We start from the raw sequence: 17,466 nt of genomic DNA, 5'->3' as shown, positions 1-17,466 counted from the left end.
AGAGGGAAGAATTGCTATTATACTAGGCCAATTCAAGCATAGGTGGGTTGTTTTTTTTTTGGCTATCCCGGATGCCAAGAATGAAGCAACAGAAGTTGGATCTGGGTCCAAAACTCAAGGACTCTGGGCCAGAGACAAAATGTAAAGTGGTAGGCCAACAATACAGGGTGCGGCCACGCAACAAGGCACAAGTCAGATGGTCCAAGCCAGAGGCCCCAGCCAGAGGCACAAAGCCACAACGCCCGAAGTACTATGAAGCAATGAGACACCATGATGTACTATGAAGCACTATGAAACACTAATGATACACCATGAGGCACAGGGGCACCAAAGCACTATGATGCCATCTGATGCACCGAAGCATTATGACTCAATCTGATGCATAGAGACGCTATGAAGCACTATGATGCCATATGAAGCAAAAAAGGCACTTATGAAGCGCTATGATGCATAAAACCAATAGGAAGCACACCGATGCAATATGATGCACAAAGGCTCGATGAAGCACTCTGATGGAATATGATGCACGAAGGTACTATGATGCAATATGATGCAATATGATGCAGAGGCACTGTGAAGCACTATGATGCAGAGGCACTGTGAAGCACTGATGCAGTGGCATTGTGAAGCACTATGATGCAATATGATACGGAGGCACTGTGAAGCACTATGATTGAAATATGCACAGAGGCATTATGAAGCACTATGATGCAATATGGTGCAGAGGCACTGTGAAACACTATGGTGCAATATGATTCACAAAGAAACTATGATGCAATATGATGCGATATGATGCAGCGTCACTGTGAAGCACTCTGACACAATATGATGCCGAGGCACTGTGAAGTACTATGATTCAATATGCAGAGGCCCTATGATGCAATATGATGCCATCTGATGCATAGAGGCACTATGACGCCATATGGTGCAACCTGATGCACTCAATATAATGCCTAGAGGCACTATGATGCAATCTGATGTACTATGATGCAATATGATGCAGAGGCACTGTGAAGCACTATGATGCAATATGATGCAGAGAGGCACTATGATGCAATAGTGATATGAAGCCATATGGTGCAACCTGATGCACTCAATATAATGCCTAGAGGCACTCTGATGCAATATGATGTACTATGAGGCGATATGATGCAGAGGCACTGTGACGCACTATGATGCAATATGATGCAGAGAGGCACCATGAAGCATTATTATGCACAAAGGCACTATGTAGCCCTTTGATGCAATATGATGCATAGAGGAACTATGCTGCAATATGATGCAACGTGATGCACTCAATATAATGCATAGATGCACTTTGATGCAATATGATGTACAGAGGCACTATGCTGCCCTATGATGCCCCAAGGCACTATGGATGCCATATGATGCACTATGATGCAATATAATGCAGAGGCACCATGAAGCAATCTGATCCATAGAGGCACTCAATATAAAGCATAGAAGCACTATGATGCAATATGATGCAGAGGCACCATGAAGCAATATGAAGCATAAAGGCACTCAACATAAAGCATAGAAGCACTATAATGCCATATGAAGCAGCAATATGATGCATAAAGGCACTCAACATACAGCATATAAGCACTATAATGCTATATGAAGCATAGAGGCACTCAATATAATGCATAGAGGCAATATAATGCACTGAGACACTCAATGTAATGCATAGAGGCACTATGATGCACAGAGGCACTCAATATAAAGCATAGCAGCACTATAATGCAATATGAAGCATAGAGGCACTCAATATAATGCATAAAAGCTATCTGATGCACTGTGACACTCAATGTAATGCATAGAGGCACTATGATGCAATATGATGCACAGAGGCACTCAAAATAAAGCATAGCAGCACTATAATGCAATATGAAGCATAGAGGCACTCAATATAATGCATAGGAGCAATATGATGCAATATGAAGTGCAGAGGCACAGACAGACTACGGCTCTGCTTGAAGGTGCCAAACAAGAGACCAGGCCTCCAGTTACATGCAAGAGAGCAATCTCTCAGGGTTCTGTATAAACCTTCGCTCTGAATGGAACATCTCACTTGTCAGACTGACCCCACCCGAAGGAGGTAATTACTGAGCTGCAGCTGGAGGGCCGTCTTCATGGAGACACTGTCCTGCATTAACTCCATGTGTCCTCCTATGGATGGAGTAGTTAAGTAGAATCATGGGATGTAACCTGGACATATGGCCTTATTACAGCCCAGAGGTACAAGGCTTAGCTGCATATATGTGAAAATATACCTCAACACATGAGCAGCTTCGGCACAAAGGCATGAGACTAGCATCAGCCCAGAGGCCTAGGCCATCAACACAGCATTCCACCGTGCACTTACCTGTGCTGGCTCCATACCTCCTAGAAAACCAGGGGGAGCTGGTAACGCCGAGAGCCCACCATAGAGGGAAGCGGCGTCCCGTCAGGAATGCTGCATTACTACCAATGATTTCCTCTCCTGTGCCCCACGAGATCCAGGAAACCAGCCTGTTGCCTGTCTCGTTCTGCACTTCTGTGTTCTACCGTGGAACGCACGTCGACCTGCTCTGGCATCACCGGCGGAGCGACGATCTTCTCTGCCACACGATTTCCATAAGTAGTGGTGGCTTGCAGGCCGGCGTCGGAGCCGAAAGCCTCCACTGCGAGAGGAAGCGGCTCTACCCAGGGGCCTCATCCGCACCCTGGTATCTGTGGCTGAGGGACCCCCACCCAGGAGGGTTTCATCCCCGGGCTACTTGACAGGGGGAAGGTTTGGACCAGCCGCCCGATCACCCTGGCCCTGGTCTCTGTGGTTGAGGGACCCCCACCCAGGAGGGTTTCAGCCCCGGGCTACTTGACAGGGGGAAGGTTTGGACCAGCCGCCCGATCCCCCTGGGCCCCGTCAAACATTCACCTTCTATCTTCACTCCTCATGGAGCAACCTCTCATACAACCGTCCCCTTTGGGGCAGGAAAAACACTGGAGGGTGGAGGTGGGAGGGGCCTTTTAACCTCTCTGTGATCCTGTCCCGCTATAGGTCAAGGGAGGACTACCTCCATGGTGCTGTCCGGAGGGACGAAATGGAAAAAGTGCCTATACAGCACACCAAATCATTAAAAATCAGTTCCAAATGTATATAGGGACTACCAAACAAATCACAATTATATAGATAATCAAATATAATTCAATATAATAAAATATATGCATAAATAAATATCTGACATAAATCTGTAAATGCTATACCAACAACACATTGATGATAAAATAAAAAAGTGAATAAATTATGAGCAGCACAATGGTTTTAATAAATCATGATTCCACAATCAAATCCCCTAAATTCATAAAATGAACAAATCTGATGCATATATATGTATTAAACCATGATTTGATATGATAAGATATATATAAATAAAAAAGTGCAAATATAAACATCAATACGCCTACCAAAAGTGTGTGTGTATGTGTGTGTGTGTATATATGTGTGTGTGTATATATATATATATATATATATATATATATATATATATATATATATATATATATATATATATATATATATATATATATATATATACACACACACACACACATTCTCATTAACCAAATAACCCCAGACCGATGTGCTTGAATATATAACCCCACTGTGGGGTGTGATAAAAAACCAACTGCGCAAAATTAACGTGAAAAGATGTTACCTGTGGTGGTGCAAGGCATAATGGTGCTGTAATGCTCATTACATTGATACCTTTGGTGAAGAAATCCGCTTTATTCTTTAATCAGCATTTGACGTTTTCTCCTAATTAGATTGCAGTGTACAGCGGCTGGCCTGTACACTGAGGTCTTCTCTTCCCTGTCTAGAATTGCCCAGTGATAAACACATGTAAAAACTCAAGGAAAAAACGCAATTTAGCGATTTGGTGCAGAAATGCGGCATGACAAAAACTCACCAAATACTCTTTGTGGGAACTTAAGCTTGGCTTTGCTATTGTTAGTCCCCAGTCTGCTATAGCTACTTATCGGCACCTCTTGATCGTGTTTCAGGGGCACTTGGGAGTCAGGCACAGCCCTCTTTCTATGACACTTACTTAGATGCTCTAATCACTGCATAATCGCTGCATTTAAGGGGTGAAGTGACTGCTTTAGGACATACGTTTGCCGCACAGTATCAGCTGCAATACACAACTGACACCTGCTACAAGTGGGCTCCACTCCTAAGCCTATGCCATCACAACTGTACATATGACAAGCACTTCAAGATTTCTAGTGTAAAACTGCTTGAAATAGTGCAAATTTTTGTGCAAAAATGTAGAGTCACATATGCCCCAATTCAACAATCCACTGTAAATTGCTTTGAAAAATTGCAAAATTTCTGTGCAAAAGTTTGCTACTTTATCCCAGCTCTGCCAAAGTGAGCAGCACTGTTGTGAAGCAGATGCACTGCGGGGGTTCTGATGCAACAGCTCATCTAATTCATGATCAGCTGTAGCATTCTCTACGCCAGAAATCTCCATACGCCTGGGTCTGGAGCAAGATTTCTGGCATGGCGTACGGAGGCATGCACCTATTCATGAACCATGAGCATCTGATTCCCAGACGCCCCCTCATCATCGCTGGCCTTGATTAATCGGGTCATTAGCATATTATACCATTCCCGGTCAGCTCTATCAATTTTTTTAAATGTTGATGGAGCTGTGGGGTGAGACAGGATGTGGTCATGCCAACAAATTCATCATGATTTAGAAAAACTGGGGAACATTGCAACAGCTACTGGCTGGCGTACATCACTCTTAATAAATCTTTGTTTGTTTTTTTCCTTTCCTTTTTGCAGACACAAACCATCTCCTGATAAGCTCTGCCTCAAAAGAAGTCCTACCCAATATACCGTGCCCGATAACATACCTCATCAGATAAACCATGCCTTGACAAAGCCTAAATCTTTAGATGTTGGTAGTTATGGCTTGCAGCTTATTGTGTTTACAAACTCCTAGAAGTTCTGAACTTTTTTGTGGTTCTTTATCCATAAGTGACATGTCCTAGACAAAATGCCATGATGAAGATATATTTTTATCCAATACACCAATGCACAGTGCGATAGATCATGTCTCTCTAATGACTTCATCTCCATCACATCTTTCCATAACTCTGTATTTTTCTTTGTATAGTCATGTGCTTTATCCTGTTACAGAATGGACTCAATGCTTTACACCTTGCTGCCAAAGAGGGTCATCTGTATCTTGTGCAAGAGCTCCTGGAAAGAGGATCTTCAGTGGACTCTGCAACCAAGGTATGAACAGTCTGGTATATAATACACTAATATCCTACTGTAAAGGACGGGGTTGGAATTCAGTTATTTCTTGTAGGGGAGTGTAAATGTACCACTAGTTACAAGCTTCACCATATAGTCATAGAGCCCTACCTGCACCACGTCTGTGAAGACTGATGACAGTAAGAAAAGGGAAGTAATGGGTAGAAATGATTGAATTAATGTTGAACGTAGCTAGATATAGAATAGGCTGATGGTGCAGGAAATATACAAGGAGGAGAGTAAGATATATTGTAATAAAGAGTAATAGTGATGCTGCTTTCGTTTTTGTGTATTCTTTTTCAGAAAGGGAACACAGCACTGCACATTGCATCACTCGCTGGGCAGTTAGACGTCGTCAAGACTCTCATCAAGCAAGGAGCCAATATTAATGCCCAGTCTCAGGTATTGTAAAGCAATATGATTCAATAACTCCGGTGTAATTCTGAGCATGTATGGCATTTGTTAAAAAATCGTGATGCAGAATACGTACAATTTCATCAGTAAAAACAAGTCTCTAAAACATTGACAATGCTCTACGAAAAACATTACTTTAATGGTGCTTACTATGTAGGTAATCCAATTTTGTTTTCCTTGGTGAACCCACCAGGAATGCCAGCCTCACAGAACAACCAGAACCTGTGCTGACCTGTGGTGTAGTGACCATCTGCACAGTAAAGTGATAACACTTTTTTCCTCATTCTTATTTGTGTATTTCTTTTTCATAGCTTTCCAGGATACAGTTGTCATGATCTCAGTGCGGGTTTGACTCGCACATGTGGGGTTAATGTCTGGAACCAGTGCTGATGACTGGCACTTCCGGAGTTAAAGGTTATGATCCCAGGCTTACCTGCACACCTGGGGCTCATTATTGTGGCCTCTCCCTGGTTCTGGGAAGGCTTCTTATGGCCTCAGGAAGCTCCTATCCCCGTCAGTTATACTTTTGCCCTTGGCAGAGTGTGTTGACCCCTGAGTGTGTTTGTGCTGTTTTCTTGTTTGCCTGATAACTTGGTGTACGACTCTGCCTGTTCTCTGGATATTGCTTGTTGGATTCTGCTTGGTACCTTCTATGTCTGTTTGGCTTTGACCACTGCCTGTCCCCGACTATCCGTTCTGTCTCATCCCTGGTACTTTACTGTTATCTCTGTGTATGACCCGGTTTGTCTGACTTTGAGTATTCCTGTATAGTATTTTACCTATCTCTGGCAGCAGGACGCTAAGCCCCACCCCCTTGCAGTCACATGACCGTAGGTCCTTCACTGCTCACTGACTTCAGCGTCCCCAGGTCCTGTTTGCCTGAACTATCGGGCCGTGTCTGACTCCGGGCCCCTATGCAGTGTGGGTGAGTCCTGGTTCAGCGGTGACTGCACGCCGACCCTAACAGGACCGTGACAGCAGTAGCACATTACAGATGTTTACACAGGATGGATATAGATAAACTGGTCATCCAGGTAGCTGTAGTTACATATTTGGATGACTTACGCCCACCATACACAATAGAATAGTGTTGTTTGGCCACAGTCCTCTCAGCCGACTATCTCACACATGAGCACTCTTGTGTACTCTATAAGAAAGCCACAGGCTTATCTCGGGACAACAAAAGGATTGGCAGTCTGAATTTGGACATGCCAGATCCTTAACTCCACTGAAGATCAATTATTTGTGGAGCCCATACACATTAGAATGTTGGCCAATCTCATTGATTGTGTTTGGTTCAGCCAACATTATTTTAATGTGGGGGATTTAGCGACTGGCAGCAGAGCTTAAAGGATTGTCCCATAAGTAACACTTTTCACCTGTCCACAGGATAGGTAAATGTATTATTGCTGGTAGTCTGGCTGCTGTGACCTTCGTGACCATGAGAAGAGGGAGCCCAAAGTCCCCTATGTGAAAGAAGCAATATTAAGCATTTATGACCACTGCTCCATTAACAACTATCAATAGGAGAGGTGGTTGTACCTGCTCACTAATGCTTCATATACAGTACACAGGGGACATCGGGATCCCCACTCTCACAGAGACCATACATTTAGCACCTAACTAGCAGATATATGTTGATTATGAGACAACTCCTTTAATCTTAAATCCCTGCCAACTTGAGGATATCACATTCTTTCATGTTCTATAGCTGAAATTCTTGAAAGTATATAAACCAGTAAGGTCAAAAACTTCCATTGTATTAACAAGGAACCTTACAAAATGTAGATATAGAATATAAAAGCTAAACCTTTATTAAAGCCTTAATTAAAGACAAAACAACCACACAAATACACAAACAACCGTGTCACCTACTGAATCCCTACAAAGGGGTCCCGATATCAAACTGCCTAACAGCGGAGCTTGGCACCCTAAACATGATCGAGATTGGCGCCCCCGCTCAATGCCGGCTGTACCCTATAGCTCCTAAATGACCCTGGATAGGTGCGGCATGCGGTCACTCAATTAACCAGGAAAGGAGTGTATAGGGGTTGCAAAAAAGGTAGTTGGGTAGGCAACAATAGAAAAAGTGCAAAAACAGTGCAATTGACAAAGACATTAAAGTGACATGTGCAAAACAGACGAGTACCTAACTAACTGTTCCCTATGACTGTATACCTTCCTATCAGCGGAGGTTGGCAAAGACATTAAAGTGACATGTGCAAAACAGATGAGTACCTAACTAACTGTTCCCTGTGACTGTATACCTTCCTATAAGCGGAGGTTGGCACCCTACTGGTCAGCGGAATGGCGCCCCCGCTCCACGACGGCTCACCCTCACAAAGCCCTGATATGGCTAATGATGAGACACTAGGGTAACATATCAATATCTCTGGAAGGCATAATTCATAGCATAATCCACAATATAATTAAAGATTTTCAAAACATATTGATAACAGTAGAAAAAGGTACTCAAGTTTTGATGATGGATAGGCAGAACCTCTACGCGTTTCTCCTAACAGGATCATCAAGAGGTAGATACTTAGATGCAGGGTGAGCCTTCGTGGAGCGGGGGAGCAATTCCGCTGACCAGTAGGGTGCCAACCTCCGCTTATAGGAAGGTATACAGTCACAGGGAACAGTTAGTTAGGTACTCATCTGTTTTGCACATGTCACTTTAATGTCTTTGTCAATTGCACTGTTTTTGCACTTTTTCTTTTGTTGCCTACCCAACTACCTTTTTGGCAACCCCTATACACTCCTTTCCTGGTTAATTGAGTGACCGCATGCTGCACCTATCCAGGGTCATTTAGGAGCTATAGGGTACAGCCGTCGTTGAGCAGGGGCGCCAATCTCGATCATGTTTAGGGTGCCAAGCTCTGCTGTTAGGCAGTTTGATATCAGGACCCCTTTGTAGGGTTTCAGTAGGTGACAAGGTTGTTTGTGTATTTGTGTGGTTGTTTTGTCTTTAATTAAGGCTTTAATAAAGGTTTAGCTTTTATATTCTATATCTACATTTTTGTAAGGTTCCTTGTTAATACAATTGACGTTCTATAGCTGCAATGATTTGCATTGCTTTTGGCTTTGCTTTTAAAGAGATTGTATACATCCACCCTTCAGTGGGTCGGAGCTCTTAATTATTATATAAAGTTATAAATGACCTAATCTTATCCCATGGTAAGCCACAATGTACAATCAATGTATAAGGCTGCGTCCACGTGTCTGGTAGTTATTTTTCTTTTTGGGAAATAAAATGATCCAGCAAAGGACTCATCAATATGAATGCTGAAGGACGCGTCCTTTACAAACGGATGACAACTGCACTTGTGAACAGAACATGTAATCTATATGTGCTTGTTATTTTGTTGAGATACATTTTCCAGCTTCTTAAAAACTAACAAATGGTCACTTTACTTCCAAATAGCAAGAGGTTAGTCTCTATGGACACTACTGACATGTTCACTCTTGTAGCCTCATATAGAAGTAGTTTTGGTAGAAAGAATAACACTGTATTTAGTTCTATTCTTCCTGTCAAAAGTATGGAATCCAATGGGCATTAAGTCAGGGGGATGTGGTGGGCACCAGCGTTATTGTTCAGTGGGTCCAACAATGCTTTGTGATTGCTGCTATATTCGGAAACCATGATAAGCGAACCAAGTCTTGGCTACTGATGCAGAAGGTCTTTATGTTATTAATGGCAAGAGACTGAACAATGATGCAATAGGTATATTCTTTTAGGTGAGTGCAAAAGTTCTTCTCACTGGGTCTGATTCAGACCCTCCATAATAGGTATTTGTAGAACAGTGACGATAATGTTAGAATCCAATCAAAGGTTACATACCCATCACAGTCAACATTCACCGAAACTTTACTTGTATGATGACTTTAGTTTTCCAAATAAGTCGCATTTGTCAGGATAATATTTTACTTATTTATCTAAAATGTTGTGTATTGACATTGACTATAAGTTTTGAATGACTTATGACTTATTTTGGGCAATTTTTTTAGGGCTGCATTTTACAGCGTATTAATATCAACAGCTGAGCAGTCTTAATGGCTTGTAGATAGAGGGATACTCTTTTAAGGGGGTATATTGGTTTTGAAAATGGGAGATCTCAGATATGGGGCATTTTGTACTCAGATGATTGAGCAACTTAAAGGATGGATTTTCCAGTTGGAGAACATCTAAACTGCAAGCATTACACTAAATGACCTTTAGCAAGTGGCTCCTGTTGTGATGTCTGGAGGTAGAGCATGGTAGCTCTCACTCCGCTGACATGTATCTAAGAGACAGAATTTGCCTTCAGCACAAGCTATGTATTCATTGCTTCTCGGTAAGCACATAGCAGATGGCATGTTTACTCAGTGGAAAGGTGTATGTTACGTTCACCTTGCAGTAAGAAAGAGTATATTTAGCAGGTTTTGAGACTAATAGGTTTTTAGCCCATCTTTCAATCTCAATAAATGCATTTTAAGAATAATATCACTTCTTGATGTTAATTCAAGCGACATTTTTTACATACCAGAAAATTATTGTTTTTATTTAATTGATAAGACTTCACAGATAAAAATGGTGGAAATACTGATATAATTTTCCTTCCTATCCTTAAGAATCCCTCTCACTACCTTTTTTATTTATTAATTGTCTGTGTACATGCATGTAATGTAGTGTGAGTGTATTAATATACTCCCCTACTGCGGCTTTCTCCGGTGTCCAGCGCCGTTCTTCTCTGCTTCTCTGTGACGTCACCGCAATTCTGAGTAGCCGTCTCGTTCTACTATATGCTGTATGCATGAGCCAAAAGTCTATTCTACTCTAAGCTCAATGAAAGCCTATGGGGTCTTGTTCTGGCACTCCATAGGCTTTCATTGTAAAAGGTACTTGCTGGTCACAGAGTGCTGCGTATTTCGGCCGGCATTTTTTGTTTACTTATGTTATCTTTGTCTAATATTGAAATTTGTTTGGTGATCTGAAACATTTAAGTGTGACATGTGACAAACATGCAAAATAATAGGAAATCAGGAAGGGGGCAAGTACTTTTTCACACAACTGTACGTGACAGGTGACATTGGACAGTAGTATATGCATAACAGGAGACATGGAGATGCTGCATAGACATCACAGGAGACATGGTTGTCATGATCCAGTGTTGGATCTGGCGGTATTAAAAGCACAAAGTGAACTTTTTTTACTTTGGTTAAGTTCAAAGGTGTTTTGACTGTCCCCGGTGGTGGTTGTGGTATTGCACTTTGGGTTTTTGTGCACTTAATTAGGTATCAGGTGTGACACCCTATAAAGGTGTGCTAGAGGTGTGCAATCACTGCCTGTGATATTGTGAGTTTGTGTTCACTCTGTTTTTGGAGAGCCTGGAGGAAGGATGGAGCTGGTGAGGAGTCCTGCGCAGCTTAGCCAGGGGGGACGTGTTGCAGCTATGGTGTCTGGATGAAGGGCTGGCATGGCATGGTGGGGTCGCAGTGATGGAGTCAGCGGGAAGTGTCTGCATGGTCTGGTGGAGTGGCTACTATGGAGAGTGGCACTCACCATGTGGGACTTGGCCGCTGAGCTGGACTCAAGCATGCTTGACTTCGTGGCAGAAGCTGAACACTTCCTTGGGACTCTGGTACTAAGCAGCTGCAACTGGTTTTGGACTCTGCTCCAAGGCTGCACTAAGGTGAAGGGTCCTGTTATGGTGATGGATCCGGGTGGAGGAGAAGACGCACGCAGGTGGTGGGCTCTGTTGCTAGGAGCGCACGCAACAGAGCAAAGCTAAGTGGTGTTTCCCCTGTATTGTCTCTTTCCTCATGTGTGTTATTAGTGCAGTGGTGGGATTAGTCTCCGCACCGACCCATTCCCTAGTGAGGGTTTAGGGTCAGGGTGAGCAAGGGCGTTAAGGTACGCGTGCGGCGACAGGTGCAGAGCCTGTTTATGGAATGTAAGGAGTGCAGGGACACTGGCTCAGGGGAGCTTAGGAGGTCTCCATGTCCACATTCCCTATCGCAGGGCCCATCATTGTTAAAGTTTCCCAGGTTCCCCCTTTATCATTTGATTTATTGTATAACGTGTAATACCTAAATTCGCCAGGTGGAGGCGGCGTATCCACCTGCACGTTTTATTATTAAAATGCGCCCCACTGGAGGCGGTGTATCCAGGGTCACGTGTGTTATGGGTCCGCCTTGCGGAATCATCTGCGTCCCTACACACGTGACCGTGACAATGGTACTGCGGCATAGACCTCACAGGAGACTTGGAGCTGCAGTATAGACAGCACAGGAGACATGGGGCTGCACCATAGACATCACAGGTTACATGGTGCTGCAGTATAAATATCACAAAAGATATAGGGCTGCGGTATAGACATCACCGGAAACATGGGGCTGCAGTATATGCATCACAGGAGACATGGGGCTGAGGCATAGACAACATCACAAGAGACATGGGGCTGGGGCATAGACATCACAGAATACATGGGACTGCAGCTGTTACGACACAGGTGTCGGGTGACCCGGGATCAGGGGCTCCTTCCCTGTCCCTAAAACTAGGGAGCGCCCTAGCTCACCCTATTCCCCGGGATACTTCTGAAGGTGAAGATGCCGTGGCCTCCACCCTTGCCTTATCTCCTGAGTCAGCCCTCCCTCTGTTCTCTTCTCCCACCCAGAGAAGAGGGCGCTACTGTGCACCGTAGTACACCAACTCGACAAACAAGGCAACACAAACAAGGGTTAACAGAAAACTCCAGGCTTACAAAATTATCACTCACATATAACAAAGGAATGCATCGGAGCATGGAGGTAGGGGAATACCAAAATAGAGAAGGATAAGGAATTATCACACATACAAACCAAGCAACAGTCACAGATAACTCCTCCAACTCTCCTCATATGAACACCTCTCCCTCCAGAAGCTATGCAGCAAGTACTAGCTCTGACAAGGATTTGCAATAGAGCCCAGATTATAAAGGGGAAAGGAGTGGCTAACTGAGCTCAGCTGTGAGCACAGAGATTTCCAATATGGCCGATTAACCCCTGTTCTGCAGAAGGAATAGACACCATTAAAATGAATGAGAAGTGCTTCTTTGCAGCTTTGGAGCAGGAGCAATCAGACGCTGCAGTCTTCTGGCTCCACACTGTCGTTGTAACCCCGTGACAGCGGCATAGACATCACAGAACACTTGGGGCTGTGTTAAAGACATCACAGGCAACATGGGGCTGCAGTATAGACTTCATTGGAGACATGGGGCTGCTATGTATACATACCAGGAGACATGGTGCTGGGGCATAGACATCACAGGAGACATGGGGCTGCGGAATAGACGTCACAGGAGACATGGGGTTGCGGTATAGACATCACAGTAGACATGTGGTTGCGGCATAGGCAACACAGGAGACATGAGGCTGTGGTAAAGGCATCACAGAAGATGGTGCTGGGGCATATACATCACAGGAGACATGGGGCTGCGATATATACACCACAGGAAACATGGTTCAGGGACATATACATCACAGGAGACATGGGGCTGCAGAATAAACATTACAGTAGACATGGGTCTGTGTTATACGTAGGCATCACAAGAGATATGGGGCTGTGGTATACACATCACAGAAGACATGCGGCTGGGGCATAGACATCAAAGGAGACATGGGGCTGGGGCATAGACATCACAGGAGACATAGGGCTGTGGCACAGACATCACAGAGATGGGGCTGGGGCATAGACATCACATGAGATATGGGGCTCCGGTATAGATCTCACAGAAGACATGGGACTGTGGCATAGACATCACAGATATGGGGCTAAGGCATAGACATCACAGTGAAAAAATTGGAGCAATATTTCCAGAGTATGATGTATAAAAAGTATCAATTTATTTAGTAAACAGAAAACATACAGGGTTAATCAGAACAATTAGGCCTAGAAAAATGGCTCTTCCAACATAACTGTCATCAAAAATGGATTACGGAAGCATATCGCCATAAAATACTAATTTTATGCAATCAATTACAAAAGACACAAAGACAAAAACATGTATAGAATAAGATAAAAGGAGATGAGTATCCAATATACACAGAGTACATATGCACTATATTAATAAAATGCTCAGTGCTAACACTATGTGCATCACCTGTGAACAATTAAGCAGCAAGAATACACAGAGTGATAAATGATACAGTCAAAAAGACCCCAATGTATAGCCCTCTTAGTAAAATATAAAATAATTCCACCAAACAGTAGGTGGACAGAGCTAACAATAGGGTCACAACAACTCAAGCACAAGTGAAATACTACTTATTACTGCCATGCATAACTGCCTAGATAATGGTTGATCTTAGAGAAGGTCTCTTACCTAATAATTGCACCAATCCACAGACAATGTCCCTAGACGGTGTACAGACACTTCCATGAGGGAACAAAAACCTACTACTATATTAAACTGTCAAATGACAGCTGGGTGTAGAAAGCGTGGATTAAGAGATAAATGGCTGCATGCATATTCAACTAATATCTGCAGAGTAGATTGCACATAAGCGTAACGGTAGAAAACCCAGAGGGATGAAATAGAACATATGACCTGTGAGGATGATGGTCCCCGACGCGCGTTTCACGTGAGCTTCGTCCAAGGGGGTAAGTGTGTCTGGTTGCAGAAACAGACTAACCTTAAATAAGGTCCCTAATGTCACCATCCGATACATCTGTGCATAAACGGGGCCGAGGCTTCCAGCGTGTGACCCCATTATCAATCACGCCCCACTCCATCCAACATCCGGCCACTCCCACCATCCAGCGCCCCACGAGGGGGAGGCGACCTGGACCTGTCAGACAGAACGCGGCCTAAGCGATAGTCAACTACTGCAACCAAACACACTTACCCCCTTGGACGAAGCTCACACGAAACGCGCGTCAGGGACCATCATCCTCACCGGTCATATGCTCTATTTCACCCCTCTGGGTTTTCTACCGTTACGCTTATGTGCAATCTACTCTGCAGATATTAGTTGAATATGCATGCAACCATTTATCTCTTAATTCACGCTTTCTACACCCAGCTGTCATTTGACAGTTTCATATAGTAGTAGGTTTTTGTTCCCTCATGGAAGTGTCTGTACACCATCTAGGGACATTGTCTGTGGATTGGTGCAATTATTAGATAAGAGACCTTCTCTAAGATCAACCATTATCTAGGCAGTTATGCATGGCAGTAATAAGTATTTCACTTGTGCTTCAGTTGTTGTGACCCTATTGTTAGCTCTGTCCACCTACTGTTTGGTGGAATTATTTTATATTTTACTAAGAGGGCTATACATTGGGGTCTTTTTGACTGTATCACTTATCAGTCTGTGTATTCTTGCTGCTTAATTGTTCACAGGTAATGCACATAGTGTTAGCACTGAGCATTTTATTAATATAGTGCATATGTACTCTGTTGTTATATTGGATACTCATCTCCTTTTATCTTATTCTATACATGTTTTTATCTTTGTGTCTTTTGTAATTGATTGAATAAAATTAGTATTTTATGGCGATATGCTTCCGTAATCCATTTTTCATGACAGAAAACATACAGCGGTTGGACAAAATAATGGAAACACCTAATGTTTTGGCATCATAATCTTCGAACATGTTATAAACATGTAAACCGTGACATATGGTAATGTTTTGTAGTTGATTATTTGTGTTATGTGATATGTGTATGTAAATGAACTGTTTGTTTTGCAGAATTGTAAGAACATTGATGAGAACCTGATACCAATGGCAGACCTCTCGGATTTTCAAAGAGGCCAAATTGTTGGTGCTCGTATGGCCGGCGCTAATGTAATAAAGTGCCCGAATGCTTGGCGTGTCAAGAGTACTGTCTCCAAAGTAATGACTGCGTTTGAAAAAGAAGGAAAAACGTCCGTAGCAAAGCACAGGTCCGGCCGAAAGTCGAAGTTGACTGAGAGAAACCGTCGGACTCTAAAGCGAATTGTGAGAGAGGATCGCAATACCACGGCTCCGAAAATCACTGCTGAGCTCAATGAACACCTACAGAACCCAGTTTCCACGAAAACTGTTCGTCGGGAGCTGCTCAAATCTGGATTCCATGGAAGAGCTGCAATTAGAAAACCGCTGCTCTCAATGACAAATGTTTCCAAGCGTTTAGAGTGGTGTAGAAACTTCCAGAATTGGTCCCTCAAGCAGTGGAAACGTGATATTCTCAGACGATTCATCGTTTACCCTATTTCCGACCTCCGGCCGAGTGTACGTTTGGAGACAGCTGAAAGAAGCATTCCATCCAGACTGCCTTCTCCCAACCATAAAACATGGCGGAGGTTCTGTGATGATTTGGGGTGCTATTTCATGGAGATACGCCGGGCCAATGATATCCCTTCATGGAAGAATTAACAGCCGCGATTATTTAGGCATTTTGGGCGACCAAGTGCATCATATGGTTCAAGCACTGTTCCCGGAGGGGAACGCCATCTTTCAGGATGATAATGCACCAATTCATACAGCTAGAATCGTTAAAGCATGGCACGAGGAACATTGTAATGAAGTTGAGCATCTCATCTGGCCCCCACAATCCCCAGACCTCAACATTATTGAGCATTTATGGTCGGTTTTAGAGATTCAAGTTAGACGTGGATGTCCGCCGCCATCGTCGCTCAAAGAACTGGAGAGTGTTTTAACTGAAGAATGGGCTACAATTGCTTTGGAAACAATTCACACCTTGTATGAATCCATACCTCGGAGAATTGAGGCTGTAATTGCCGCAAAAGGTGGACCTACACCATATTAAACTAACTTATGTTGATGTTTCCAGGTGTTTCCATTACTTATACAACCCCTGTATATCAATACATCTAGGCAACAAATAAATCAGTTCCAGAGAAAATTCAAAGAAAAGATCAGGTAGAGTGAGGCATGTACAGCCGTCTTTACATCTAAGGTTTTATTTAACCTCAGTAAGAAAGTGCATAGTGCTTGTGCTTGTGTAAACCTAAGACATACTTAGGGATAGTGGGGGAGTAAGGATGCTTCATTATAAAGCTGTGCTGAGAATCGGATCAAATCTAAACGCGAGACGCGCGTCATCCTCTGCATTACATCATGGGTAAGAGCCTGTCCAGACATAGAGCGGTTGGTTTAGATTTGATCCGATTCTAGGCACAGCCTTATAATGAATCATCCCTCTACTATTAGTACCTGAGAATTGCATAATCAAATTTTCATTAAAAAATTGTCGAACGTGGCGAATTAGAATTTCTACACTTTTTATCATCCCTCAGCACTGTTTTAGTTTCTGAAAGTTATAAAAAGTATGGAGTTGATAATTTATGAACATGTTCGTGTAAAACCTGGCAGCAGGAGACCCGTCTTCACGTGAGATTCTTTCATTGCTTTATAGACAGGGATCCTTGCATGCGGGCTCTGTGGGAGACTGCTATACTCAATTGTCCTGTTGTCATCTGCAAAATAATCACATGGCAATGAGAGTCTACAATTTTTTTCACCTAAATTGCTCTTGACATTATGTAAGTCACTAAGGCATGCGTTGGCAAGGCTTCCTACAGTTTTACTTTGCAGCATGAGCTGGATTAAAATGATTGTCATTGCTGGATTTACAGTTTAGAATCGACATGATCATGACCACGGTTATATAGCAGGAGGATTCTTTATAATGTGACGGATAACCTAGCCACAGGGGATTTGCATTGGATTAATATGGAACACTGCCAGGGATGTTTTATAGTTTATCAGAGGACAT

The 17,466-nt window shown here is 43.2% G+C and overlaps 1 protein-coding gene across 34 annotated transcripts in view; it reads left to right on the top strand.

Moving 5' to 3' along the window:
- The window catches only part of ANK2 (ankyrin 2), a 772,868-nt gene that overhangs the window by 541,245 nt on the left and 214,157 nt on the right, over positions 1–17,466 (top strand). For all 34 annotated transcript variants that reach the window (XM_073571907.1, XM_073571914.1, XM_073571911.1 and 31 more), the window contains 2 exons: positions 5,192–5,290; positions 5,615–5,713. In XM_073571907.1, coding sequence (XP_073428008.1) covers positions 5,192–5,290; positions 5,615–5,713 — 198 coding nt within the window. The remainder of the gene's footprint in view (positions 1–5,191; positions 5,291–5,614; positions 5,714–17,466) is intronic.

This window comes from Dendrobates tinctorius, unplaced genomic scaffold (assembly GCF_039654945.1).
Source record: "Dendrobates tinctorius isolate UK_male_01 unplaced genomic scaffold, ASM3965494v1 ptg000030l, whole genome shotgun sequence".
Classification (NCBI taxonomy): Eukaryota; Metazoa; Chordata; class Amphibia; order Anura; family Dendrobatidae; genus Dendrobates; species Dendrobates tinctorius.
This window is presented reverse-complemented; position numbering and strand designations above follow the sequence as displayed.